The sequence below is a fragment of the Nothobranchius furzeri genome, chromosome 17 (assembly GCF_043380555.1).
Source record: "Nothobranchius furzeri strain GRZ-AD chromosome 17, NfurGRZ-RIMD1, whole genome shotgun sequence".
Lineage (NCBI taxonomy): Eukaryota > Metazoa > Chordata > Actinopteri > Cyprinodontiformes > Nothobranchiidae > Nothobranchius > Nothobranchius furzeri.
This window is the reverse complement of record NC_091757.1, coordinates 57,757,144-57,783,634: the sequence shown is the minus strand read 5'-3', so window position 1 is coordinate 57,783,634 and position 26,491 is coordinate 57,757,144. Positions and strand designations below refer to the sequence as shown.

Genomic DNA, 26,491 nt, shown 5'->3' with positions numbered 1-26,491 from the left:
GACACACTGACCACTTTCCACACTCTACTACTTTCTTCTACAGTCTGCTCTTTAACTGTATTATTTCCTGCTATTTCAGCTGTTAACTTTATTTTCTCTCTAAGTGTTTTTCTCCCCAGAAGAAGCTACAACGATGTTCTGCTGAGCTGTGGTGGCCTCATGGAGGGGCCATCGTCTAGCACACTGCTGCTAACCACTTAAACATTCTCCCTCTCCTGATAACATTTTACTCTCTTTGACGTTGGATGTGCTACTACTAGTTTACCCGTTTAATTATAGATCCACTAGGATAAATACAATAAAGTTTATCTCTCACCAAATAGAATATTTACTAAGAAATCACAGTGTAGGAGTTGTGGAAGATGGCTACTTATACTGAGCCAGGATTCTCTGGAGGTTTCTTCCTGTTAAAAGGGAGTTTTCCACTCGACACACACACACACACACACACACACACACACACACACACACACACACACACACACACACACACACACACACACACACACACACACACACACACACACACACACACACACACACACACACACACACACACACACACACACTTTGGCTGAGTCCAGATGAGCCCAGTAAGGTAAGGCAAGGAAACACCATCAGAGGAGCCGTCTGCCCCGGCAGCATCAGGTCTTCCACACTAAGTCAGTGCGCTCAGTGGAGGGGGAGCATAGACCCCCACCTATAGAGTGCCCAGGAAGCTACAGTCGACCACCACTCCCGGGGCAGAGGGCCCCTACAGATAATGAAATAAAACTGATTATATAGTTAAAATGTCAAAAGAGGCATCTACTTAGAAAAAGGAAATGAGTCACTTCTATAATTAAAAATATAAAGTAAAATGACTTGGGAATATTAAGAATATCCTTTTGGACGTTTTTGTGATTCATCACAGTGATGCATTTCCTCAGTGATGCATTTCCTGTGTGTGAATCCATGAAGCAACACGACATCTCTGAACAATGTTGTAAATATAACTTACAGAAATCTGGAAGACGAACACTTCACTTAAAAAGAATCCCTTCTTTAGTTCTGCCTTATTTCAAATCTCTGTTTTAAATTTACATGTTTGTTTGCTTTATAATGCGGGATTGTTCCCACTCCTTTCATGAAACGGCCGGGCCTGATCATGTGACCACGGGCTGCCAGGTCGTCTCAGATAACACGACACAGTAGCTTGCAGAAAGCTCCACGGCACCAGCTGAACACAGATGGATTTGATGGTTTTTATCAACACGCAGCTACATTTTAGCTTCAGGAAACAAAAGCATCTGTCAGAATTTTATTCTGCATAAACCTTCCAACTGGGAGTTGAGCCTGCCGCACACGAGAGCAATCTGCTGAGCAAACGGCCTCGAATGACCGTGTGCTCAGCAGATTGCTCTTGTGTGCGGCAGGCTTCAACAGCATCAAGGTATGGTGAGGAACCCCGTCTCACTGAATAATGGATGGAGTCTCACACACACACACAGGCTGAGTGGTGATCTCATAGCTACGTCACGGTGAGGCGAGGGAGGGGCAGGTGGGGTGGTGGTGAAGCGATGCAGCAAGCAGAGACTCAGAGTGAGGAACCGTCTCACAGAGGACACACAGAGAACAACCATGACAGCCTCCTGGAAGCAGATCCTCCTGATTCTCGCCTCCTGCAGACACATCAGCACAAGTAAAGGAAATTTTGGTTTGATTTGAACTGTTGAGTGTTTATACCCGTTTAAAACTCAGTTCTTCTAAATGTCACGAAATGTTCCTGTAACCTTGTGAGGGGAGGAGGAAATTACAGCAATGTCCTCACCTTTACACCACATCTTCTCTTTTCCTGTACTTTTGTCACTTTTAAAATGTCCCTACTAGTTGTGTTAATGTTCTTCAAAACACATGCATGTCTATTTATAAATATGTATATATGTGTTTCTTTTAAATAATGGGACCACCAAGGACAAGCAGGGGATGCAATATTATTTATGTACACTATAAGTATATAAAATAACTTCAAGATGCTTTTAAAATTGCTGATGTACACATTATTTGAATTTAAATTGCTTATACCTCATGAAATTTTGTTAAAGTTTTATTTTCTTTTGAATTTGTAAAGAGCGACTGGCAGACGATAGGATTCAGGTTAAAATAAATAGTTAAATAAGTTGTTCTATTATTAAATCAGCTCTAGAAATTTTTATTTGGCCAAAAAGGTTCATATTTTACCTGAACTTAGTTTTATTTTCCTCCTATAAGTAAAAATTAAACACACGGATATTGTAACATGTTAATGATGCTAATTAAGACCCAAGATGAAGCAGTTTGTGACCGTTTTTATTTTAATAGCGGGGTTAAGGGTAACATTTGGTAAAATTGTGTGAAAATTTAATTTTAGATGTAAAAGTTGGCTGCCCACCCCCACGTGCACGCTCAGAGTGGAGGTGTGACTCCCTTAGCTGCGTTCTCTTCAGGTTGTACTTTTACTCCTAATTGACTGATATTAATCATATTTATGTTTAAAATTGAATTGAATTAGAACAAATTGGGTTGAACTGATTTGTCAAAATCATTAACTGATCTAACCCGTTTAGCTGTCCTCACAGATGTAATCCCACTGTTTTGGTGATAAGCTTCTTTGACTTTTTCTTTAGATGTAAAGATATATTTCCGTACCTGCAGTCATGTCAGTGTTCACTTCTGTGACTGTTTATCTCCACTTATATTTAAACATGAATACACCAAAAGGAAGCCCTTCAGTTGATTTTATTTTGACTTATAGCATCATTGTGTTGGGTTTTCTTCTGCTTGCTGAGGAGATATGATAGCCATGACAACCAAGCCTACCTGCAGCGTACCACACCTGCAGTGCTCTTGAAAAACAAATGTGTTTTACTTGTAACATAAACTCTTCTTGCAACAATAAATCACCAGAATTTGTTTTTATCAGCCTAAAGTTGCTTGAAACCATTTGCTTCTCCTCCCTCTGTTTTTGCAGGCATTGTGGTGTTCGCTTAACTCAACACACTTATGTTGTTTATGTATTTGATGCCAAATTCGTTACGTTAGTGAGGGGAAGAGGGAATGATTTCTGACAGTTTAGATACATTTCTGTTGGAAAGACTAACTTTATGTGTTTTAGACCTTTAATGTGTGAGGAGAAAAAAATTAAATCACAAAAGAGTAGCCTTTTAGTCTCAAACTAAAGTATGAGACTAATTTCCAGCCAAATTTCTTTATAACACTTGGTTAACATGAACTTGGTTCAGAACATCAGCTTGTTTTGAAAGCTATTTTTAATATGAATTTTGCATTTTTAAATTCAAATGGCATAAAGAGGTTATGACATGAACTAAACCCACTTGAAGCTTATGACAAATTTAAGTTTTAGCAGTCTTACAAAAGGCTTTGAAGGTCATTTAAAATTGCTATTTAAAATATGTATTATTTGATAAATTAGTATTTATTTCAAATTGTTACTTTCAACAAACAGGATATTTTCCATTGAGCCTATATATATATATATATATATATATATATATAGTCCATTGAGCCTTCCCGCTTCCGGTCCGAGTATTTAAATCTCCTTAGCAACAACCAGAACACCCTAGCAGCAACATTAGCATGCTTGGTAGCATGTTAGCAATAGCTATTGTTCTGAAAAACGCCCAACTAACTTCCATACTCAAACACAGCTATATAATATAAAAAGAATTTTGGTCAATGTAGTTAAAAAAATGTTAATTCAAATTATTTTAGCGAGATTGTTGCAAATAAGGTTTTTGTTGTTGCTAACAGAAACCGCGAGTCCAACGCCCACGCCGCTGGTTCCAGAAGCTTCTTTACCAGCCAAAAAATTCGAGCTGAAAGGTAACCCATAAAAAATTGTTTCATCATATTTTTACATTTTTATTTACCTCGATTTTTAAAAAAGTTTCACATAGATTTATTCATTAATAATTTTTGCTTGCATGGTTTCACACAGATGCAATCGAGCCCGAGACAATCGAACTGCATCACCACGTCAATGTGACTCTTGAGTGCACCTGGACAGGTAATCAGAACAAACTACCAAACCTACCCGGTTACTGGAGGAAAGATGGACAGGAACGTCCGGATAGTCACGTCACAGTGGAGTTGAAGAACGATCAATATAATATCAAAGTAGTGTAAGTTTCCCCTTCTGAAGTTATCACCGTTCATAAAGGGGTCGTTAATGGCTTCCATTTATTTATTGATTTATTTTTAAAGAAAAAAAAAATCAAAAAGATTAAATTTCAATGCAATTTACACTTCATTGCCCTAAACTTGAATAAAATATCAAACTAGACGTCCCAAAGCAATAAGTGCAGGTGTCTAATCCTGGTCCTCCAGCATTTCCGAGTCTCCAACACACCTGATTGAATGAGTGAATTACCCTTTGAGCAGCTCATGAAGCTCTGCAGAAGCCTATTGAACACAGGTGTGTTGGAGCAGAGAAACATCTCAATAAAACAGATAGGAGGTCCTTGAGGACCAGGGTTGGACCTTAGCCGCTGTGACTCGTACAGCACTGTTGTTTGAAAAATGAATAACATCAATCAAAACCATGAACACCTTTTCACAATCTATGATCAAAACTAAAAGCCTTGAGTTTTAAGCCTCTTGTGTATAATTTTATTTCTTTGCAGGCTCATAATTAACAGTGAGGAAAGCCTTGGAAATTACTCGTGTGTGTTTGGAGATGAGACCGAGATGACGTTTGTTTTGACAGGTAGAGTTTGCACGCGTGGCATGGCACTCTCGGCCAACTCCCAGCTGCGTTTTTATTAAAACTCGGTGTCATCTTTCTTTTCCAGTTCCACAAATTGGTGAAAAAAGGGATAAGCCCATAGTCAGCTATTTGAGGGACTTTGTTGTGATGACGTGTAAAATGGATAATAAACATCCAGAGCCCAGCACCTGGACCTGGTTTAAGGACAATGGCACGGAAAAGGTCTGTTAGCGTTTGAGGATATTCAGTATGTTTCATTTAAAATGGGATGTAAAGTAAGCACTAGCAAAACTGACATTTGTAATACATTTCATGCTAAATTAAATTCATTTAGACCTGGATGATTTTTTAAGTATAAAAAATACAGAATGCTATATAAACAAGCCTAAACATACCTGCTGCTGTTGATGTCCACATGAGGAATCTGGTCCGAAACAAAGGTAACTAACCTGGTGGTGGGACGCTTTTGTCCTGCAGGAGCAGATTACTGTTGATGTGACGCCTGGACACTACGAGATCATTAATGAGAAAGATGAGAAAACGTTCAAGACCAAGCTGAAGATGAGAGACTTGAGTGATGCTGACTCTGGTGTGTATTACTGTGGTGCTGTCTACCCCATTGGTATCTCCATGAGCCGCATGGAGCTGAAGGTCAGTGGATGAGTACAACTGTGATCATGTGTTCTTAACTTTCTTTAGCTAAAATTTAACAAGAATAACTTCTGATGGAACCGTTGAGAATACATCTAAAAGGGACTTGGATCTGTGACACAGGTGATCTCCTTCATGGAGCCGGTGAAGCCTTTCTTATACATCCTGGTTGAAGTCGTTGTTCTGGTTGCTGCGGTCCTCTTCTATGAAAGGAGTCAGTCCAAGAAAAGCAACACAGAAGGTACGTCAGACGTTCCTCCTGTTGCGTAATGTTTAGAACAACCACGCCTAGTTTCTCATATTTAAAACTATTTTGAAATGACATCCACAGAAAACGGATCTACTGCTGACCAAAGGGACACAGAGTGAGTACTTTAAGCACGTTTTTCCTGTTATTTGTTTGTTTGCTGCTTTTAATCATCTGATGTGTTCATGTCTTCTTCAGGCCACAGGGAGATGCTAAAGAAGCAGAGGAAAGTAATTCAGTGAGGCAGCGTAAAGCCTAAAGATCACGCCTGAGACCTCAGTCTATAAAATGCTGTGTAATAAGCTCTATAGCAATATTCTATTGTTTATTTTTGCAATATGTTTCCCGCCTTTCCTCAAAACTACAGTAGCCATCACCTCCGACTGTTACACAAGTTTCCTGTTCAACTGGCAAACGTGTATTTTTGAAGTTTTTGCACGGCTGAAAGCTTTGCTTGTTGTTCGCTCACTTCCTGGAGAGATGCACGAGTGCGGTTAAAAGCAGACCATGCATCTTGTTGCTTTCCTGTCAAGACGATAGTGGTTCTCATCCTTGTTTCATCTGGCTGTTTAATGAGCTGTAGTTTGTGAGCAGTTTAGCTGTGCCTTACACTTCCAGAGAGCAACTAACTTCCCGCTGCCAGCATCGGCGTTCTGTTTGTTAGTGACGTGTGTGTAACGGTCTCCACACAGCAGAATGTTTCACCTAAACACCACTCTAGCTTCCACTGTACTGTTTATGTGCAAAAGTCAGATTAAAACTGCTGAAATACCGGACTGCGTGCAGGTTTCTGGAGTAACATTTATCTAGTAGCCAAATAAGACCGGCGGTAAATGAGGCAAAAATTCTAGTTTCACTTTGAAATGGTCCTTTTATTTTCCATAAATACAACCAGATGTGAACATGTTTTAATCTGCCTAAAAGAACCAGGATCCCTCAGTTGTGTCTGCCAGGCACAAGCTTACACTTCTTTGTTGGACGTGTACAGACGTCTCTAACCTTTTACCATTCTGAAGAATTACAATGTTCCCTTTCTGCACATCTATCTCGGCTGATTCATGAGGAACTGAACCAGAAGCTTGATGACGCCGTCGTTCAGACCCACCACCTCTCCATCCTGCACGCTCTCGTAGAGTCGTAGGCTCTCGGTGCCCCACAAAAGGTTTTTCCTGGGGTTGTCTGCATCCGTTTCCACAGAAAGGGCCACCGTGTTGAGCTGGTAGCAGAAGAAGGAGAAGAAGTGGCCGTCTGAGATCACAGCCTGCGACACAAAAGGTCTGGTGACATCCTCGAAGTTCCAGAAACCTGCAGAGGTGAGAGGAAGGAGTCAACACCAGGAGAAACGTCTTCACTCAACTTCAGTCAAGTGTTAAAAAAGAAAAGGAGAGGCTGCTAAAGTGATATCAGTGCTCGGTTAACATAACGCACCTTGGTACATGGCCTGAGCTCCAGTCCAGGCGAACAGACTGGCCATTGCGTTGGCTCTGAGGAAGACCTCCACCTGGTCAGACTGCTCCAGCTGAGCCAGCCGGTCTCTGTGGTATCGATCGGGGACAAGATGGAACTGCGTGTGGCCGTAGCATGCTGGATCTGGCAGCTTTGCACCTGTTGAGACCAAGAGGACAACGGTTTAATACAACCGGTGAAGCTGCTGTCTGAGTTGAGGATTATGTAATGTAACAAGACATTTATTATACGTTAACAAATAAAGCAACGGATAGTGTTATGAACAGAAGAAAATACTAAAATGATGGTAGCTAACGAAGATAGGTTAGATACGCAATGGCACCCCCTAGTGGAAAGCTTCTGTAATTACAACAATCTAGTTGAATACCTGTGAAGATATGATTGCTGTACTGTCTCCTGAATAGAGGCATCAGATTAGGGGCGTACGGGACCTCCGGGACTTCGGCTGTGTATGAAGCTTCCTGTGGGACAAACTTAGAAACGACAAAACAACAAAATGTAAGAAAAATAGGCTTTCATTGTTCCTGTGCTCTGCTACGTGGAACACATTGCAATATGAATTTAACTGCATGGGCCATAATCTTAATTTGTACCTCTGGCAACTGCTGGGTGATTCTAATCTGGCTGTTTGGGTGGTCATCGATCTGAAACCTGATTGGCTCTGGCCGACCTTTCCGGTGCCCCCTTGGGATTATTCTCTTACCTCTCCTCCAATAAAAGTTCACTTTAGGGCTGAGATCTGACAAATAAACATATAGAATGTATGTGATTAAAACTGATAAGCCTAATAATAACGATAGTGATGTTTTATCGAAAACTCATACCCAGACTGGAGAAACGCAACAGGGGGTTGTATTTGCCCAAACTGTAGGTGAGTTCGGCCACCAGGTTCCTCAGAAAAGGACCGACCAACTGCTCCTGGTGTTTGTACAAGAACGGTCTGCGTTTCTTTACCTTGTGCCAGTGCTCATGTAGAATCACCCTGGTGACCAGGGCACGGATGTCCGCGAACGCAGCATCATCGATCCCCAGAGGGACTGCAAGCTGATCCGATGGGGTCTCCGAACCCGGGACGAGCTTCTCCGGCAAGCCCGGGATGTACGCAGTCTTCGTAAAGTGCTGGTACCACCTGTCTGCGTTGCGAGCGTACGTCTGAGGATGAACGACAAATTTCATCCGCTGGATTTTGGTAATGAGGGACATCTTCTCCTCAATGGGAGCGGCGCTGATCCTTTTAACATGCTCCTCAATCTGTCGCAGCCGGGCGGATCGGCTTTTGGCTGTAAGAGAAGCGACTATGGGCGGATACGCGGGTTCTTTTACCGTAGCGGCAGTGTGAACGAGTTTAAAGTTTCTGAAAGGAGGAAAGGCTTTAGGGAGATACAAGGGCAGCCTCATGCAGCCTGCCATGTTTCTTTCTGTGACTTCTTCTTGGTCGCAAACGACAAAACAACAAAATTGATGCGTTGCCGCCACCTACTGGTGAAAAGTGAAAACAAATGAATGATAATTTCTTCTCTTTTATATGTCCAGTGTCAAAAATTGGCCATTTAATGAATTTTACACGTTTAATGTGATTGAAATTAAATGTTATCTTACATAATCGCCGTTTAATGCAATCAAATGTTGTTGTAGACGGTTTCTTAGCAATTCATAAAATTGTCGCTCTTGAAGCGACCCTTATGCACGTGATCAATGTCGCCTTTAAGTTCACTCTGAAAACATCCTCAGTCTGTGTTGCACACTGAACAATCAAGCAAGAAACACACCGATATAATCTAAATCTGATTATTATCGTCAAATATGTCAAATATAATAAGAAATAAAATTATACATAACAAAAACACGATGTGAAATTTATGATTTATTTTAGGCTTCGTGCCACGTACGATTGAGTACTTTTAGTTTTAGTATTTACATGACGCACTCAAAGGCAACATTACCTTGCAGGATAAAATAGCCTGGTTTATGCTTGTTTATGTTTTAGCCGCAAACAAGCGTTTGTTCGAAAAACGCGAAAAATCCTGAAAAAATTGACAACTGTGGCGTTTAAAGCTAGTAAAACTAGCTATGTCTTTTTGTCATATTTTACGAACACAGTTCGTCAGGACCAGGGCGGCCCAGTTATGTCCCTTGCTGCGAGTTAGCCGAACCGAGGTAGCTGCTTTGAAAACAAACTCTTTGCTCATTCTTATAAACATTTTCTTTGTGTTCACTGCTGCTGAAAACGTCCACACGTAGTAGTTCTGTTGCTCCAACAGAGGTTTGTTTAGCCCCCTTTCCGATGCTCTTAATGGTTTCTCTTACTAGTGATGTTTGTCTCTCCAGAGATCACTTTGCACCAAGAAGGACGAGGTGAAGCTGGCAGAGGAGGCTAGGAACGAGATTGGTTCTTCAGGTCCAACTATCTTCTCTAAAGTGATTGATAAAAGCATCCCTGCAGACATTATTTATGAAGATGACAAGGTGACTGTAGAACAGTTGCACAATAGTGACATTCTTTACCACTTTTAAAGTAATTATTGTGTGTGTGCGTGTGTGTGTGTGCGCGCGCGCGTGTGCGTGTGTGTGTGTGCGCGCGTGTGTGTGTGTGTGTGTGCGCGCGCGCGTGTGTGTGTGTGTGTGTGTGTGTGTGTGAAACAGTGTTTGGCATTCAGAGACATCAGCCCACAGGCTCCTGTTCACTTCTTGGTTATTCCAAGAGTTCCAATCCCAAGAATAAGTGCAGCCACAGACGATGACGCAGAGGTGCGCTCCCTTTTCATGGCTCCAAAAATTCAACTTGCTGCAAACTAAAATATCCAGAAATAATTTCACAATCAATGAAGTTGAAAATGTCTACTGCAGCACATTTCCGCCTTTTATTCAGCTGTTTAGTAGCAGGAAATGCAGAACTTAATGTTCTCTGCCTCTTGGACCAGTGAGAATAATAAAATCTGCTTTAATTGCAAATTATAATATAATTAAAATAACCCAAACTTCACAGCTTCATTACGAAGATCTAACTGCAATTATTCATTTAAACAGTTTTTATTGAGTTGATGAGGATTTTGTCCAAAGCAAAACTAAAAGCTTTACCAAAGAAGTGTTTAATAACAGAAACGTGACACGTTTACTTCTCTTTCAGCTCCTGGGACATTTATTAGTTGTTGCTAAAAATGTGGCAAAGCAAGAATGTTTAACAGATGGCTACAGAGTGGGTAGGTAGATGAAATCACATCGTAAGAATTATTAATATAGAAATACAGGTTCTTTATTTACTGACATGTTCCATTTTCAGTGATCAACGATGGAAGAGATGGATCCCAGTCAGTCTACCACCTTCATGTCCACGTCCTGGGAGGAAGACAGATGATGTGGCCACCAGGATAAGGATTTCATAAAGAAATGTGGAAAAAGTATTTTCTTTGACATTTTCAGGAGGAAATGTGCTGATCCTCACAGATAAAAACAAGTTTGACAAAAGTTCAAATAGAAACACTTAATTTTATCAAAGCTTGCATTTTTAATGAGCTACAATTCATTCACTTAGGAATGTTTTCAGCAAGGCTGGAACCAAACTAATTCAAACGGGTTACATTTGTTATCGCGCTCATTATGTGAAACCAAATCTTGACCAGTTTGAACAAAATGTTCAGCTGCAGATAAGTGACTCATATAAGTTCTGAAAATGAGAAGCAAGCAAATCTTGAACCTGGTTATCCCAAAAAAAGATGTTTAATAAAGATTGTCTGTTACCACGCTGACATTCAGCAAAATACACGTCTAATCCAATCATTCTCATAGTTTTCTTTAATTAATGCTACTTTTTTCTGCCTCGTTCTGATAAAAATATTAAAATGTTTAGATTTGATTTTGTTCATACCAATCAAGCAAAAGATGTGATCTCATTTTAAATGCTTTTATTTTGAAAAACCATTTAATTTACCTGTATGAGTGTATTAAAGAAAATTATTAAGCTTAATTTTGATTAATTATTGCAAAAACAATTAAATAAAGCTTTAAAAACACCAGTAATTGTAATTGATGTTTTGAAATTTTTTTTATATATATTTATTTTTTCAGAGAGATTCAGGATCAGAATGGGTCAGACCCTAAAGTCTTGTGAGAAATCCAGTTGTTTGACACTTGCTTCAACATCTGCGTCAGCTTTAGACAACAAAGTGATTAAAGTACATTGTTATAAATTCAAAAGTACAAATGTTTGTTTTCTGGATTTCAAAGTAAAAGTTGCTCAGCTTGTTGCATCATCAGTAGAAGTCTAAGGAGCTTTGAAAGAAACACATTAATGTAGGTTTTGCAGACTGAAGCTCCTCTGTGTTCACTTGCATGGATGGAACAACAAACTTTTTTTGCAGAAACTTATCTGTAAACCATTTAGAAATAATGAGTGTAGCTGTCCTAAACCTTATCAAAGTAAAACTGATCTGATCAGCTGATCTGAGACGTCCATCAGCTGCAGAACATTTCACATGTTCCGTGAGTTCTTGTTCCCGGTTTCCTCCTAGGTGTGTGTCCCTGTCAAAGCCCCCCACCACACCAATCATTTACAGGGATTCCTGCAGGAAGTGTTGGGCTCAGCACAGCTGTGGTGTGACTGGGTGGTGTGATACGATGGCCGAGTGGGGTTACTGCGTGTCACGGGATAAACTTTCCCCTAGATTTGGTCACAAAGCAGCATTCAGCTCCTGCAGACCTGAAACAAACCAAAACTCACAGCAAGGCCCGTTAAAGATGATCGTTATAAATGTTTGATCTTTTTTCAACAGAAGAGTTTACATATTTTTTTATCTCATAGAAAAAAGTTGCGCAATTTTCAGCTTCATGCAGTCAAAGTCTCATCACTTCTCACAATCTCACATGTAAGTTTATCATTTCTTGTTTCAGAGACCTCATAAAACAGATCTGAGCTGATAGAGGTCTGAACAGCACACACACACACACACACACACACACACACACACACACACACACACACACACACACACACCCTCTAAGTTGAACTGATCCATAAATCTTCCAATAGCGACTGACTGCCACCAACACCAGCGTTTGTCAGCTGCTGTGTTTCATGCAGCTTTCTGCAGCTGTACTCATTTGGGTGTCGTGTTTCAGCTCATTTAGTCTCCGACTGATCGTTAGCTGCTCAAGATTTCACAGAAGAGACAAATAAATCTGCTTCAGGTCTCCTGAAGGTTGATCGGCTGCTCAAAGGTTATTGGTCGTTTACCTGTGTCGAGCATAGGTGGATGAAGGTGTCCCACACAGACTGATGTCACTCAGCTGTGAAAGGAGACGAGGTAAGATGTCATCTGCAAGCTGCTACTGGTGTGAGTCGTTTTAGTCACACCACTTTAAACTGCTGATGTTCTCTTTATTAGTTTTTAAATGATAAATATTTCCCACCTTCCTCTGGTGAGCTGCTTCACGTTTCTGGGTTTCCAGCTTTTCTGAGACTGAACTGTACTTTTTTTTGTTTTCTGGACGCCAAATTCACATTTACACAATTTAGAGCAAAGACTTAAATGTCGCCACTTCGACGCTTTTGTAAGTTTCACGAACTTTGGTCCAGAAGAAATCTTGCCCTGCGTAATCTTGGAATCCCAGAGTCCAGCTGAGACTGGTGCCTCAGCAGATCTTAATCTAACGCGTGTTTAATTACAAACCAGGACCAAATGGAGCTGATCGCATCCTGTAACTTTGCATCAGCTGTGCAGTTATCTGATGCACCATTTAGATTTCAGTTCCTGAAACCGTTAAAGGTTTGAATTTCAACCTTTTTATTTGGGTGAAAGGCTAGCGTTCGCAGACGAACCGTATAATTCGTGCTCAGTGATGAAGCAACAACCTCCTGGCTCAATAATCAGAGTTTCAACATGTGGATCTGCTGCTTTGATTTCCAGCATCAGCGGTCACCAGAGCTGACCTGTTGCAGCGACACGCTGAATGTCACTGTTTGTATAAATGAGCAGAGCGCTTGTTTCATAACAGACCGCTTGCCTGCCTCAGGAAAGGACATCTGAAGGCTTTTATGCTGATTTTTGTTTCATTTTCTCTGTTTTTTAAAGCAAATAAATGATGAGTTTCCAGGAAAGTCCAGTCGTGAGTGGAGATGCTGCTGTGGACGGTAACTCTGACAGGTGTGTGAAGATCCAATCAAAAGCAAAGACTTTTAGAATATTTTAGTATTTAAAGTTGATTAAATGTGACATTTTGGATGTTTTAGTGTCCTGTCTCAGAAAACTAACTTCCAAGTGATGCCCAACGGAAAAGCGGACACAGCTGAGCCCAAGGAAGCCCCGGCTTTTAACTCTCCTCCTAAACCTCCCAGATGTCTTCCTGAGCTGGGCGGAGCTGCTGAAGTTCTTCCGCCAGGTAACGTAGGAATTTCAGAGTCACGTTTGGGAGAAAATGGCTCTAGTCCCAGGGAAAATGCCTCTTCTAGTTTCTGTGAAGCTTTATGATTTTTCAAAAAGGCAAAATACTAAAAATAAGAATGTAGTTCGGAAAATTCTCTTTAATTATTTTTTGATGTTGTTTTTGGTAAATTGTGCTCTAAATATGAAGTCATCAAGTGAAAGCAAAGTTTAAATTCAGATTTTAAAATAAAGATGTACAAATTAGACATTTCAATTCAATTAATTTATGTAGCGTCAATTTACAACAAGTCGTCTCAAAGCTCTTAAACACAGTTCATAGATCCAGTCAGTTAAAAGTTTCCTAAAGTTTAAGTCCCATTAGTCGTCACACGCTGGTGAAATTCATCTCTGCAGTTGACCCATCCTTGTGGGGAGCAGTGAGCTGCAGCAGCGGCTGCGCTCGGGAACTATTTGGTGATTTAACCCCAATCCAACCCCTTACAGCTGAGCGTTCAGCAGGGAGGCATTGGGTGCCATTTTTAAAGTCTTTGGAATGACCCGACTGGGATTTGAACCCCGATCTCACAGTCCCAGGGCGGACACTCTACCATTAGGAACCCAGCAGATGCATCGAGTCACTGACTTGTTTAAGGTGACTTTACAGCAAGCCATCATACTGAGCAAGCATGTAGCGACAGTAGAGAGGAAAACCAACTTTTAACAGGAAGAATCCTCCAACCTGGCCCAGTACGAACCTCTGGGGGTTTAAGAAGATGGAGCACGTCGCCAACCACACAAAATGAAGAGGTGAAGTAGTGGGAGCACTTTCCATGTCAAAAACGTTAAAATCAGGAGCCGAACCTCCAGGAGGCTTTCACAGCTGAGCAGAACGGCAGCGGAGCTTCTTCTGGGGAGAAAAACTGTTAGAGAACATAAAGTTAGCAGCTGAAATAACAGGAAACAATGCAACAGGACAGCATCAGTAGTGGTCCTCCGGCAGCCTAAGCCTATAGCAGCATGACTGCAGAGATAACTCCAGATAACCTCACCTCTTAGGAGGCATTTGTGTCTTTTAAATAGATTTTTTTTGGCATGAATCGGATCAGAATATTTTTCTCACTGATGAGTTTAAAGATTACAAAAAGATATAAATACGTCAGAAGTTCAGAAGGAAAACTCACAAATCCCGGTGATTTGTTTGCTCTTTACAACAAATGAAATTTTAGAAAAAGCTTTTTTCCACATAAGAAATAAAAGTGCAGCTGGTTTCTCTGCATCTAGTGTTGAATATGTGTTATAGTTTCAAACTGAGATGCAGCAAATGAAAGATAGAAATAAAGCTGATTTTAGAGAAGCTGCAGCAGCAAAAGTGTTAAAACACGGAGAGGAATCCCAGAAGGAAACGCGGTGTTTCTTCCTTATTCCGAAGAAGAGCGGGGGAGTGAGCGTGCACATTCCTCAGCTTCCTGCTCCGTGTCATCTATCATCACTGCCTTCTGCACTTTTCACTTCTCTGCTGCAGAGCATGAGACGGCAGGTGAGGCTCACCTGCTCAGCTTCTCCAGGGAGGTCTTCACACCTCTCCCTCTGCCTCTAATCAGCAGCGTGTGTGTTATTTTTTCCTTGTTTATCGTTCATGGCGAGTAAATGGAGCTGTTGTCCCAATGCAGAGGAGCACAAGGCCGTTCCTCTGTCAACGTCAAACTTGGCGACGACTTTGGCCCCCGCCAAGGAGCTGTGGAGCTCCAGCAGAGACAAGGCGGTCAGGCTGAGGATGGAGAACTCCGGTCCGGGCTCAGAGACCCCCATGACCATCCATCAGATGTTCCTGGAGACGGTGGAGTGGTGCGGGGATAAGCCAGCTTTGGTTTCTAAGACGGACGGCCGGTGGGTGACCCTGACCTGGAGGGAGTACTATGAGGAATGTCGTACAGCAGCTAAAAGTTTCCTCAAGGTTTGGAAATCTTCGAAAATTTGATCCTATTGTTTCTCAACACAGACAAGAAATAAATAATTCAGGAGATTTTGTTAACATGTTGGATTTAAGTCTGTTTTAACCCGTTTTAGCTCTAAAACGAGCCTTAATTTCATTTATAAATTTAAACATTATTACATTAAACTCACCTTCCCGGCCGGATTTGGATAAGGGACGTAGCATAAGTGCCTAAATCCTGCCGGTTTTGTGTCGTAATCAGGAGTTAAACTGTAAATAATCACAGACGCTGCTTCACATATGAACTTGAACTAGCACTTTGCTCCTGGGTGTGTGAAAACTAAAGCCTGTGTGAAATTCCCTGCTTGTTACAGCTCGTATTTAGTGATTAATAAAACAGGTTCTTGTTCTCTCCCACGTGCAGCTGGGCCTGGAACGTTTCCATGGAGTCGGCATCCTAGGATTCAACTCTCCGGAGTGGTTCATCTCGGATGTCGGCTGCATCTTCGCAGGGTGAGATCACGTGTTGCATGTTTGCTTCTGCTTTGCCCGGTATGTGACGTGTGTTCGCACCCTTCCAAAGCCGTTTCAGCCGTTTTACAGACACTAAAGAGCGCGAGGGCTTCTCAGTGTTTCCTTAATTCTCTTTAGAAATCAGCTCAGGCTTGTGCAAAAGCTGGTTTTTCTCGGCAAACAAAAACAGTAAATCTGGAAATCCCAGATTGTTTTTGGCGTGTAACTTTTACTTAGTTAACTGGTTTTAACTTTTATCTCAAATTGATTTGGAGCTGCAACCCTTCCCCAGGATTTTACACCATTCATTTATAAGGAAGAGATTTTCAGTCGGTCTTTTCTACAATTAAACATTTGACTTTTTTTTTTAAGAAAATCATTAGAAAATGTAAAAAAAATGTTTTGGGAAATGCACAAAGGAATCTTTTTAAGATAAAAAATAATAATGTATTCATTATTAAAAAATAGAAAAAATAACAAATTAAAAAATGTAAAATTTTATAAGAATGGACTTTACCAGCGTTTGAAAAAAATGGAAAATAAAAACATTACACAAATAAAATAATAAAAAGAACAGATTCCAGCAGATACTTTTGGTTAAACTTGTTAAAACTATATATTTTTGGAGTGCCCTTGAAACAAATGCTCAGCAGTTTTACTTTCACAAGATGACAATTAAAAAAATCTTATTTGGGTTTATTAATTAAATGTAAATGGCCTGTTTTGATATAAGTAAGTACATTTTATTTATAAAGCACTTACCGCAGACACAGAATCAAAAAATGCTTCACAAAGCAAAATAAAACATAAAATCATCATGATCTCAAAACAGGAATAAATTAACATCAGAAAAAATAACGTCATAAAATTATAAAATTTCATAAACAGATGAAAGATGATTACAAATTTGAGTAAAAAAAAAAAAGATTTAGATAAAAGCAGCTTTGAATAAATGGATCTTCAGCTGATTTTTAAAAGTGTCCAGACCGTCAACGCTGCGTACGGATAAAGGAAGATCATTCCAGAGTCGGGGTGCAACAGTCTGGAAGGAGCGATCACCTCCACTTTTATACCTGGTCTCTGGACCTTCTAGAAGGTTCTGGTGTGTGGACCTGAGGGCTCGGGTTGGAGCTTTAACAGGTCAGTAATATAGGGAGGAGCTAGACCATGTAGAGCATTGAAAGTTCTAGTCAGGACTCTAAAATGAACTTTAGAGTTAACGGGTAACCAGTGCAGAGACTCCAGAACAGGAGTGATGTGTGCTCTGTTTGCTCCAGTTAGGAGCCTCGCTGCAGAGTTCTGGACCAGCTGAAGGCGGTCAAGGGCTTTTATGTTAAAACAGTGTGTTACAGTCATCTAGTCGGGAGGAGATAAAGGCATGGAGAACCATTTCAAGTTCATGTTTTGACACCAACCTTCGTAGTTTGGAGATATTTCTTAAATGATAAAAACTGTTTCGATCCAGTGTTTTTGAGAGGCCTTCAAGAGACATTGATTGGTCAAAAACACCCAAATTCCTCAAGTTCGTCTTGACGGCAGAAGATAAATGACCAAGTTTTAGACTAATCAGGGGAATCATGCTCTCAGGGGCAAAGATCAGACATTCAGTCTTTTCAGCGTTTAACTGAAGGAAGTTCTCTTCTAGCCGGCCGGTGATCGCTGATAGATGCTCTAGTACAGGGCGGGCCTTGAGGGCTGGTATCCAGCACGTTTTGGTTTTAACCCTGCTTCAACACACCTGACTTTTAATTAGTCAGGCTTCTGCAGAACCTGATGAGCTGCAGCACAGGTGATCCAACCAATCAACCAAGTGTGTTGGAGCAGAGAAACCACTAAAACTTGCTGGATACCGGCCCTCGAGGCCCGGAATTGAATAGCCCTGCTCTAGTAATTCAGACGGTATACAGTCTGAAGTGCCTTTTTTCCCTCCACCTGAACCAATCCTCATGTAACCCTCTGATCTCTATTAAGGTAGCGCGACTCGGGTTGTGAATGACCACAGTCACCAGTTATTGTCATGTGTCTTGTCCATGTGTGTCTGATCTCTGAATTGTGTGTGCTGAAACTCTAATTTCTCTCTGGGATTAATAAAGTATTGATTATTGATATAGCGCCTTCTAGAGTCCTGGAACCCCCAAGTACTGTACAACACAGTCAGTCATTCACCCATTCACACCCTGGTGGGGGATGAGCTGAGATGTAGCCACAGCTGCCCTGGGGTGCACTGGCACTAACGCACCAGCTTCTCCTCAGACAGATGAAAGCCGTCACACACCAGAAACAGTCGATCATTCAGCATCAGCTAGGTAAATATCAGCATCCATTGTGTGTTTTGTGCCCCAGGGGTCTGGCGACGGGCATTTACACGACCAACTCACCAGAGGCGTGTCAGTATGTCGCTGCCAACTGTGAAGCCGACGTCCTGGTTGTAGAAAACCAGAAACAACTGGACAAAATCCTAAAGGTTGGGAGTTTCATTTGAAAGCTGTAAAACAGCAATAGCTAACAGCAAAGTACAGACGAGTCAGTTCTCACTCTAATTCTGTCTAATCTAACAGGTTAAAGGTCAGCTACCTCACCTGAAAGCCATCATTCAGTATAAAGGTGAGCTGCAGCAGAAAGCACCCTTCCTGTATACGGTGAGCCACCCGAGGCAAAGTCACAGGATTCCTAATTAAACCCAAATATGATGCATCATTTATTTTATTTTGTCTTCCTGTAGTGGGCGGAGTTCATGAAGCTTGGAGAGGACGTGTCCAACGAGCAGCTGAATGCTGTGATTGACAGCCTTCGGTCCAACGAGTGCTGCAGCCTCATCTACACATCTGGAACCACTGGGAACCCCAAAGGAGTCATGCTGAGCCATGACAATGTAGGTAACAGGCGGCACCCTGGTGTCAGGCTAAATCTGGTTCCTCTGCCAGTCAAAAGATTGAAAAGGTCTAGATCTTCTTTTATTTAAACAGCAAAAGAAAAAGCCCAAAGGCTTAAGATCTTGTCCCGTAAGAGCAGCTAAAACCAGTTCCTGAACTGGTGTATAGACCAACATATGTTTTAAAGTTGTAGTCTCGTAGTCGTCATCACACACATCTATGCATTTGACCCGTCTCCATGGAGGGGGGCGGCGAGCTGCAGCGGGCATCACCTTTTGGATGTTTAACCCCCCAATCCAACCCCTTAAAAGCTGAGTGACAAACCGGGGAGGCATTGGGTCTTTGGTCTCTCCCGACCGGGAATCAATCCCTGATCTGCCAGTCCCGGGGCGGACACGCTACCGCTAGGCCACTGTTTTGGTTTAGTTGCCAAATAAGAGTGAGTTAAAAAGCACCAATTATTCAGTTTTCCTGTATTTTTTAAAGGATTTTCTCAGTTGAAAAGAAACATAAAGGGTTAAAGCCGTTAAATAGTGAAAATAAAGTTAAAAGATGAGTAACTTATAAGAAAACTAAAGGTAACTCAACACTTCTGGGCATCACTGCTGTGGCTGTGAAGAAAAGCTGACACCTTTTTTCTTATTGTTGCTTCATTTCATGAAGATTTACAAAAATCCCTACAAGGTCCCATCACACGGTTTTCATAACGCTTAGCTTCACTTTTATCGTCCCTCCAAAGCTGACTACACTGGCCTAGAGGCTCAGAGGCTCTTCTGTCAGGTTCTCTTTAGATTAAATATACTTCACATACTAAACTTGCTCTGCCTGTCTCTAAACACTCATGCATGTTAACATGTTCAGTCTCAGAGCCCCAAAATCTGCAAGTTTATAAAGATTACACTTCATTTTCTGGGTTTTTATTCCATAAAGTTCATTTATGTCGCACCAATTCTCACAAGTCATAAAGCTATGGATCAGTACCTTGAGTTCAGTGTTTCATTCCAGTTGGGTACATTTTCTAAGGAAACCCAGAAGATTGCATGAAGTCACTGACTTTACAACAATCCCCATACTAGGCAAGCATGTAGGGACAGTGGAGAGGAAACCTCCTGAGCAGCCACCTGCCACGACTAGCTGTGGGTTTCATCAATAAAACCGTACTTCTTTGTTCTCTTTCCTCATTAGATCAGCTGGACGGCCCGGACGGTTTTTAAAATGATAAATGAAAACTACGGTGAGGAAGTTCTGGTTAGTTACTTGCCCCTCAGCCACGTAGCAGCCCAGATGATCGACATTTGGGGCTGCATGAGTCTTGGAGGAACCATCTACTTTGCAGATCCGGACGCCCTAAAGGTACGGATGACTGGTGGCGTAAAAGTTCCGTCGTTGACCTTTTTTAACTGTAAGTCTTCATTTTTCCAGGGATCCTTGGTAAACACGCTAAAAGAAGTTCGTCCCACCGGTTTCCTGGGGGTTCCCCGGGTTTGGGAGAAGATGCAAGAGAAGATGAAAGCTGCTGGGTCCAAGGCTTCCCCGCTAAAGAAGAGACTGGCGGACTGGGCCAAATCTGTGGGCCTTCAGTACAACTACAGCGTAATGAACGGGTGAGCTTTTAATCAGAGCTTGTGTTTAACTCCTGTTCATGAGTCTGGAGGCATGAACCTTTGATGTCCCCGTGTGTCTCAGGGAGAACGCGGTGCCGTGGGGCTTCATGCTGTCTAATAATCTGGTCTTTAAGAGGGTCCGGGCTGGTCTGGGTTTGGACCGCTGCACATTCTGCTGCACCGGTGCTGCTCCCATCACCAAAGACACCCTGGAGTACTTTATGAGCCTGAACATCCCGGTGAAGGAGCTCTACGGCATGAGTGAAAGCTCCGGACCTCACACGGTCTCCATCAACCAGTATCGCATCGGAAGGTCAGTGGGGGAGGGGAGGGAACAAGCTGAAGGCTTAAAATGATAACGTAGAGTAAAAGAAACCAAACGACTCAGATGAAAGCCAGACTTGTTTTAGCACATGGGTCACATCTGGATTGTTTTTGCAGCTGTGGAAAAGTGATGCCAGGCTGCAAGACCAAGCTGGACCATCCAGATGAGGACGGGAACGGGGAGATTTGCTTTTGGGGTCGACATGTCTTCATGGGCTACCTGAACATGCCCGACAAAACCGTGGAGGCCCTGGACGAGGATGGCTGGCTGCACTCCGGAGATCTAGGAAAACACGACAAGGACGACTTCCTGTACATCACGGGCAGAATCAAAGGTGACACTGGTCTGCTGTTTTAAAATCCAATCTGCATGATTTACAGCGTTGTTGAGTTAAAGCACCATATACAACCTGATTATTATTATTATTATTTGCATTTGGAAAATATTAAAAGCAGAACTTTTACCAGAAGCATCACTTCTGCAGAAACAGCATGTTTTATCCATTCAGAGGCTCTTTAGAGTATTTAAGGTCATGTAGAATCAGGCTCGAGACTCAGCTGAACACGGTTGTTTCTGCAGAGCTGATCATCACTGCAGGAGGGGAGAACATCCCTCCTGTTCCCATCGAGGACGCGGTAAAGACCGAGGTGCCCATCATCAGCAATGCCATGCTGATCGGAGACAAGCTCAAGTTCCTCTCCATGATGCTCACACTCAAAGTAACCGAGTCGTCCTCCCTGCAGACATGACCGAAGCTGCTTCAGCTTCATCACCCAGCTTCTTCTTTTATGTTTTAAATAAAGTGTGAGATGGACGACAACGGTGAACCCACAGATGATCTGAGTCCTGAAGTTTTGGACTTCTGCCAGCAGCACGGTGTCAAATCAACCAAGGTGTCAGAGGTCCTAGCCAATAAGGAGCCAGCAATCTACAAAGCCATTCAGGAGGGAATGGAGCGAGTCAACGCCAGATCTACATCCAACGCCCAGAAGGTCCAGAAGTGGATCGTTCTGGGGCGAGACTTCTCTGTCGTTGGTGGAGAACTGGGTCAGTAATCTCTTCTTCTGTTATCTGATTCAAAACTCACCAAAAAGAGGAAGTATTTATTTTCATTTGAACCTTTTTAATACGGCTGGAGTCAAATTAAAGCGTTTCTGTTCTGCGGGTTCAGGAGGGATTAGATCTCTGCAGAGATCAGATGTTAGAGTCCACTCAACAGGAACTAGAAGGACTGTTTTCTTTTGGTTTGTGCAGGACCCACCCTGAAACTGAGGAGGCCCGTTGTGGTGAAAATGTACCAGGATGAGATTAATGAGCTGTACACAGCGGCTGCAGAACAGCAGTAGACTTTAAGGCTCGGCGAGCGGGGACGACCGTGAGACGAGTTCACCGTGCTAAACACGCAGCTCTGACGTAGAAACGAGGTTTGTGCTGCTGAAAGCTGAAAAAACTCTTCTGTTTGGTATTTAAACTGTAAAAACGTTCAGCGTCAAAGCAACTTCATATTTATACAGATCTAAGAGTGATCACTCAACAAGCAGGATCGGGAAAACTGGACATCAGTCCGCTTTTAGATGGAGAACATTTATATATTTTTATAGTTTTTATCAGATTTTGTACCCAAGAATCCACTGTGATCATAAACTAGTTTTATTTCTGATGCTGCGTCTATTTAACTTTGATCACTGGTTAAATATGATGGTTTGTTTGTGAAACTAAATAAAAAATCTTTCTATATTTTGAATTTAATGTAAAAGTCTATTTAACTTCTCACAAATGCAAAATGTAAACAAAAAACAATCTTAAATTGTACCGTGTAGTTTGACTCCTTATGAAAGTATTTATTTTCTGAAAGATTTTCCAAAATTGACAATAAAATGTTTGTGATTTGGAACGCGCTTACAGGAGTGTTTATGGTGTAAATTTCACTCCATATGAGGGCAGCTGCATGAGCAGGTCCTGCAGTCAGCCGCAGAAGTTATCGGCAACACAGATCTTAACAAAACTATTGCCTTCAGAGCTGGGAAGCAAGCAGCCCCAGTCAGGAAACCATCAGTCCCCCAGTCATGTTGCTGTCATCTCCCTATGAGAGGAAGCTCTCCAAGTGTGAGGGACTGGTTTGGGCGTGAGGAGCTTCCCAGTGGAAGTCGGCTGCTGAGGTGTTGCAGCTAACTTCCTGGTTAGAGCGCGGAGTTGCCTCGGCATTGAGGGTGAGCGTAAGCAATGAGCCATCTGCAGTTCCACCGAAGCGGTGGAGAAGGACTCCAGATGGCTGTGGCTCCGTGGAGACATTGCAGTAGTCAGCTCTCTGGACTCAAGCTGGGATCGGAACAACCCTGGCTGGGTCACCTGGAAGAGGCTGTAGGGCGTTGAAAGACCTGAAATTACTCCAGGAAAATCCTTTACAATGGTCATTATGTCCTCTTTTTAAATACTAACGAGGGTCTTTTTGCTTCGGACATGAAGGGTTTCGAGTTACCTTTTTACATGTAAGACATCTGAAGAAGACCGCAGACGACGGTCGAAACGTGTAAAGGTAACCTGAAACACCTTCATGTCCGAAGCAAAAAGACCCTCGTTAGTATTCCAGGGAAACATCACTGACGTGTCCAGAAGCACCAGACGATGTATTGCACCTGATTAAGACAAAACTGAATAAAATTCTTTAAAAAGGTTCACTTTTATTAGCAAGTTTTTGCAAACTGATGCCACCAAGTGGCAGATATACGGCACTGCATCCAAATGAGTGCAAGTCAGTTACCGTATTTTCCGGACTATAAGCCGCTACTTTTCCCCACGCTTTGAACCGTGCGGCTTATAACTCATGACTGAAGGTGTTCCTTCACCTGCCACCAGGGGGCGCTTTAGCAGAAAGTCAAACAGGTGGAAGTCAAAAGTGGAAATGGAAGAAAGTGCCCATTTTAATTTAGCACATGCAAGCAGCCGGCACCAGTTTCAAATCCACACCCCCTCATCACGGTAACTACACGTATGAGTTCATATGATGCCGCATTTAAGTTGAAGGCCATGGATCTGGCAGTAAAGGAGGGAAACAGCGCTGCCGCACGTAAGCTTGGCATGAATGAATCCACGGTTCGGCGCTGGAGACGGCAGCGGGAAGAACTCGTTCAAGCCAGCTTCACCCGGGGATGATGACAGCAACACGGACAGCGACACTGACATCGCCACAGAAAAGGTATGTGACGAAGCTCTTCTGAGGCTCTTCAGCTCCGACACTGAAGAAGAGGACTTTAATGGCTTTAGTGTGCAGGAGGAAGATGAGAGCGAATGACTTCTTCTGGTAGGCAGGTGTGTTTTATTTACTAACCAGGCGTGTTTTGTGTGCAGGTTTTATTTTCTAACCATCCAGGGCTTATTAATGCTGTGTCAGCGCTGTTCTGTTCTTCTACACATGCAGATTACCGGTAATAACGTGTCAGTGCTGTTTTTATTTTATAACATCCAAAAACATGAATGCTATCGGCGCTGTTTTCTTTTCTAAGCTTGCAGACACGTTCACCCGGGGTTAAAACTCATTTTGTTGTTGAATTAAAACAAGGAAAAACCTCCGTGTAGCGTCTTTCTGTCTGATTATCTTATGTTACGGCCGTGCATGCGCTGTGCGCCGGAGACCCGCATGTGGCTGCTGCGCCGCGGCTTGTATTCGAGTGCGGCGTGTGTGTGTGTGTGTGTGTGTGTGTGTGTGTGTGTGGTAAACCTTTTTTTTTGTTGGTGCGGCTTATATTGAGGTGCCCTCTATAGTCTGGAAATTACGGTAAGTAGCAGGCAACAACACATAAAACCTGAGATAATAAGGTTACACCAAACTATTTCTTTGCTGCGTCTGCAACGATCTCATGACTTCATGTTTAACAGCGTGATGATGTAGGGATTAAAAGTTGAGGTGTAAACATGGTTTCTGGATTCAAAGTCGTTACATTTGGAGTTTTACGTGCAGCTATGTTGTCCGTCTGGGGTTTTCCTTCACTTAGTGGTAATGGCGACTCCCTGTTTCACCCAGGCGTTGTTGTTTAGCAAAGAGAGCATAAAGCGAGCCACGTCTCCTCTCCCCACCGCGCTGCGGGCCGGCTGACCGCGGCTATCGGGAACAAAGTACCCCTCATGGGTCAGAAACTCCTGAGCTGCAAACGAAACACAGAAAACAAAAACATGTTTAATCTAAACTACAGATGACTAAAGTGTTGATTTCCGGTGGCACTTTCACCTGTGGCTGGCAGGTTTTTGAGGCCAGGGGGCCGAACGACGGTCCAGTTGATGTCCTGGGTTTTCTGCAGGAAGCTCTCCATCTCATACATGTTGTTGAGGACACTTCTGATCATCGGCAGCAGCAGGAACCGGATCAGATACGAAGACTGAGCTCCAGAGTTGGCTGGAAAACACAAATGTAAAAGAATGGAAAGCAGTTCTTAAAAATAAGAAACAATTCATGGAAAACAAAAGAAATCACAACAAAAACAAATAAAAGATGAATTCTGATGCATTAAACATATGAATGTAGTTCTTCTTGCAGCTGTAAAGATTATAAACTTAAGTTATGCTTTTGTGTTTTCAGTTTTTGGTTCGTCTAATCACAAGATGTGATCCACGATCCGTACGGTTCCGATTAATTAATCAATTATTCTTAGAAAACATAACTGTAGGAGTGCTGGCAGCAACTCCCTCTCCAACTCAAAACTAGATCTGTTTATAAAAACAAATGAACTTTGTTCACAAGCCATCTTGAAAATGCTCCAAGAATTAAAAAACCACAGAAATCAGATTGATTTTCAGCATGAAAAATGTTCCTCATTTCCTCTTTTAAACGATAGAAACACAAAGTAAAGTACTGGAGTACTGCTCTGTATGCTCGACTCACGCTCCGTGTACCAGGAGGTCATGGTAATGACCCTGTTGACCTGGGCTTCTCGCATGGCGCCGATCACTGCAGCCATGGACATGGTGTAACCCGTCACCCCAGAGAAGAGGGAAGCCGGGAAGCCAAGGCAGGACATGACCACATCCTGGTCTTTGAAATGAGTCTTCAGACTATTGGCTGAGAAAATATCAGCCTTCACCACCTGGGAGCCCGGAGAACAGGAAAACGTGTAAAGACACAGACTGTGGAAGTGTAGCTACGTGTGGAAATGTGTTGTGTTTACACAAACGTATCGTACATCCAACACAAATCCAAACAGAGCATGCAAATTCAAACATTTTATGAATGAAAACCCATTAAATAATGAGTCGAATCCTGCTTAATCCTCAAAACACAACAACAACAAAAGAAAACATTCATGGAAGCTCAACAAGCAGCAGCTGTCCCGTTAGGACCTAATAACACTGAATAGATTTAGAGTCTTCGAGGTTTTTAATGTAATTTGCATAAAATAAATGTAGTAGTTTGTAGCTAAATGTAAAAACGTAGCATACTCTTTTCTGTGACAGATGCTGTAAAAATAAACTTTACTCACTCACTCACTTAAATTCTGACAATAATGTTATCTGAAGATTCGTTCGTGGAGTTTTTTTATTTTCATTCCCCTTTGTGATTTTGCATCACTGATCTTGGACCCTTTATCAAAACTACACAGTTTTCTCTTTTCTTATCAACACTTTAATAACAAATAAAGAACAACAAGCTTTTAACAAGGTGCTAGAGACTGCTGCAGCACTGTCCCACCTCCTCTAACACAGCTGTTCATGTACACGCATGCTTGAAGCTTTAAATGGTAAACTGCCTGTACTGGCGGTTCTACAACCCCCCAAGGCGCTTCG

General features: G+C 42.2%; 5 protein-coding genes across 7 annotated transcripts in view; 3 read left to right on the top strand and 2 right to left on the bottom strand.

Moving 5' to 3' along the window:
- The first annotated feature begins 1,521 nt into the window (after positions 1 to 1,521).
- emb (embigin) lies at positions 1,522 to 6,418 on the top strand. Its single transcript, XM_015973260.3, has 9 exons — positions 1,522 to 1,681; positions 3,790 to 3,861; positions 3,977 to 4,160; positions 4,662 to 4,744; positions 4,830 to 4,966; positions 5,222 to 5,395; positions 5,519 to 5,636; positions 5,727 to 5,760; positions 5,841 to 6,418. Exons 1-9 carry the CDS (start codon positions 1,621 to 1,623, stop codon positions 5,899 to 5,901), a joined length of 924 nt encoding a protein of 307 aa, XP_015828746.3. The 5' UTR covers positions 1,522 to 1,620; the 3' UTR covers positions 5,902 to 6,418.
- Positions 6,419 to 6,493: 75 nt separating this feature from the next.
- Positions 6,494 to 8,688, bottom strand: mrps30 (mitochondrial ribosomal protein S30). The gene is made up of 5 exons (XM_015973259.3): positions 7,934 to 8,688; positions 7,703 to 7,848; positions 7,477 to 7,582; positions 7,071 to 7,247; positions 6,494 to 6,947 (listed from the first exon to the last, which is right to left on the bottom strand). Exons 1-5 carry the CDS (start codon positions 8,517 to 8,519, stop codon positions 6,685 to 6,687), a joined length of 1,278 nt encoding a protein of 425 aa, XP_015828745.3. The 5' UTR covers positions 8,520 to 8,688; the 3' UTR covers positions 6,494 to 6,684.
- A 344-nt stretch (positions 8,689 to 9,032) lies between these two features.
- hint2 (histidine triad nucleotide binding protein 2) lies at positions 9,033 to 11,122 on the top strand. Its single transcript, XM_015973264.3, has 5 exons — positions 9,033 to 9,266; positions 9,438 to 9,575; positions 9,753 to 9,857; positions 10,237 to 10,309; positions 10,390 to 11,122. The coding sequence occupies exons 1-5, from the start codon at positions 9,180 to 9,182 to the stop codon at positions 10,479 to 10,481; spliced, it is 495 nt and encodes a 164-aa protein (XP_015828750.3). The 5' UTR covers positions 9,033 to 9,179; the 3' UTR covers positions 10,482 to 11,122.
- A 979-nt stretch (positions 11,123 to 12,101) lies between these two features.
- On the top strand, positions 12,102 to 22,613 carry LOC107394339 (long-chain-fatty-acid--CoA ligase ACSBG2). Its single transcript, XM_015973257.3, has 15 exons — positions 12,102 to 12,409; positions 13,178 to 13,249; positions 13,336 to 13,484; positions 15,139 to 15,422; positions 15,826 to 15,914; positions 18,258 to 18,378; positions 18,473 to 18,553; positions 18,637 to 18,786; positions 19,973 to 20,140; positions 20,210 to 20,391; positions 20,474 to 20,704; positions 20,833 to 21,050; positions 21,296 to 21,435; positions 21,520 to 21,763; positions 21,971 to 22,613. Exons 2-15 carry the CDS (start codon positions 13,185 to 13,187, stop codon positions 22,060 to 22,062), a joined length of 2,214 nt encoding a protein of 737 aa, XP_015828743.3. The 5' UTR covers positions 12,102 to 12,409; positions 13,178 to 13,184; the 3' UTR covers positions 22,063 to 22,613.
- Positions 22,614 to 23,377: 764 nt separating this feature from the next.
- The window catches only part of LOC107394342 (flavin reductase (NADPH)), a 4,445-nt gene continuing 1,331 nt past the window's right edge, over positions 23,378 to 26,491 (bottom strand). For all 3 annotated transcript variants that reach the window (XM_015973261.3, XM_015973263.3, XM_015973262.3), the window contains exons 3-5: positions 25,593 to 25,794; positions 24,942 to 25,106; positions 23,378 to 24,858 (exon numbers count right to left, since the gene is read on the bottom strand). In XM_015973261.3, the coding sequence (XP_015828747.3) occupies positions 24,701 to 24,858; positions 24,942 to 25,106; positions 25,593 to 25,794 (525 nt within the window). In that variant the 3' untranslated portion in view covers positions 23,378 to 24,700. The remainder of the gene's footprint in view (positions 24,859 to 24,941; positions 25,107 to 25,592; positions 25,795 to 26,491) is intronic.

What these genes read in the sequence shown, in the direction of transcription:
- emb (XM_015973260.3), top strand. Translation starts at nt 1,621, where the DNA reads ATGACAGCCTCCTGGAAGCAGATCCTCCTGATTCTCGCCTCCTGCAGA. An exon ending in CTGCAGACACATCAGCACAA is followed by an intron (nt 1,682 to 3,789) that starts GTAAAGGAAATT and finishes TGTTGCTAACAG; the next exon opens with AAACCGCGAGTCCAACGCCC. An exon ending in TGAGCCGCATGGAGCTGAAG is followed by an intron (nt 5,396 to 5,518) that starts GTCAGTGGATGA and finishes TCTGTGACACAG; the next exon opens with GTGATCTCCTTCATGGAGCC.
- mrps30 (XM_015973259.3), bottom strand. Translation starts at nt 8,519, where the DNA reads ATGGCAGGCTGCATGAGGCTGCCCTTGTATCTCCCTAAAGCCTTTCCT. An exon ending in TCACCCAGCAGTTGCCAGAG is followed by an intron (nt 7,583 to 7,702) that starts GTACAAATTAAG and finishes GTCGTTTCTAAG; the next exon opens with TTTGTCCCACAGGAAGCTTC. An exon ending in AGCTCAGGCCATGTACCAAG is followed by an intron (nt 6,948 to 7,070) that starts GTGCGTTATGTT and finishes TCACCTCTGCAG; the next exon opens with GTTTCTGGAACTTCGAGGAT.
- hint2 (XM_015973264.3), top strand. Translation starts at nt 9,180, where the DNA reads ATGTCTTTTTGTCATATTTTACGAACACAGTTCGTCAGGACCAGGGCG. An exon ending in TTATTTATGAAGATGACAAG is followed by an intron (nt 9,576 to 9,752) that starts GTGACTGTAGAA and finishes TGTGTGAAACAG; the next exon opens with TGTTTGGCATTCAGAGACAT. An exon ending in AACAGATGGCTACAGAGTGG is followed by an intron (nt 10,310 to 10,389) that starts GTAGGTAGATGA and finishes TTCCATTTTCAG; the next exon opens with TGATCAACGATGGAAGAGAT.
- LOC107394339 (XM_015973257.3), top strand. Translation starts at nt 13,185, where the DNA reads ATGATGAGTTTCCAGGAAAGTCCAGTCGTGAGTGGAGATGCTGCTGTG. An exon ending in AACTGGACAAAATCCTAAAG is followed by an intron (nt 18,379 to 18,472) that starts GTTGGGAGTTTC and finishes CTAATCTAACAG; the next exon opens with GTTAAAGGTCAGCTACCTCA. An exon ending in AACCAGTATCGCATCGGAAG is followed by an intron (nt 20,705 to 20,832) that starts GTCAGTGGGGGA and finishes TTGTTTTTGCAG; the next exon opens with CTGTGGAAAAGTGATGCCAG.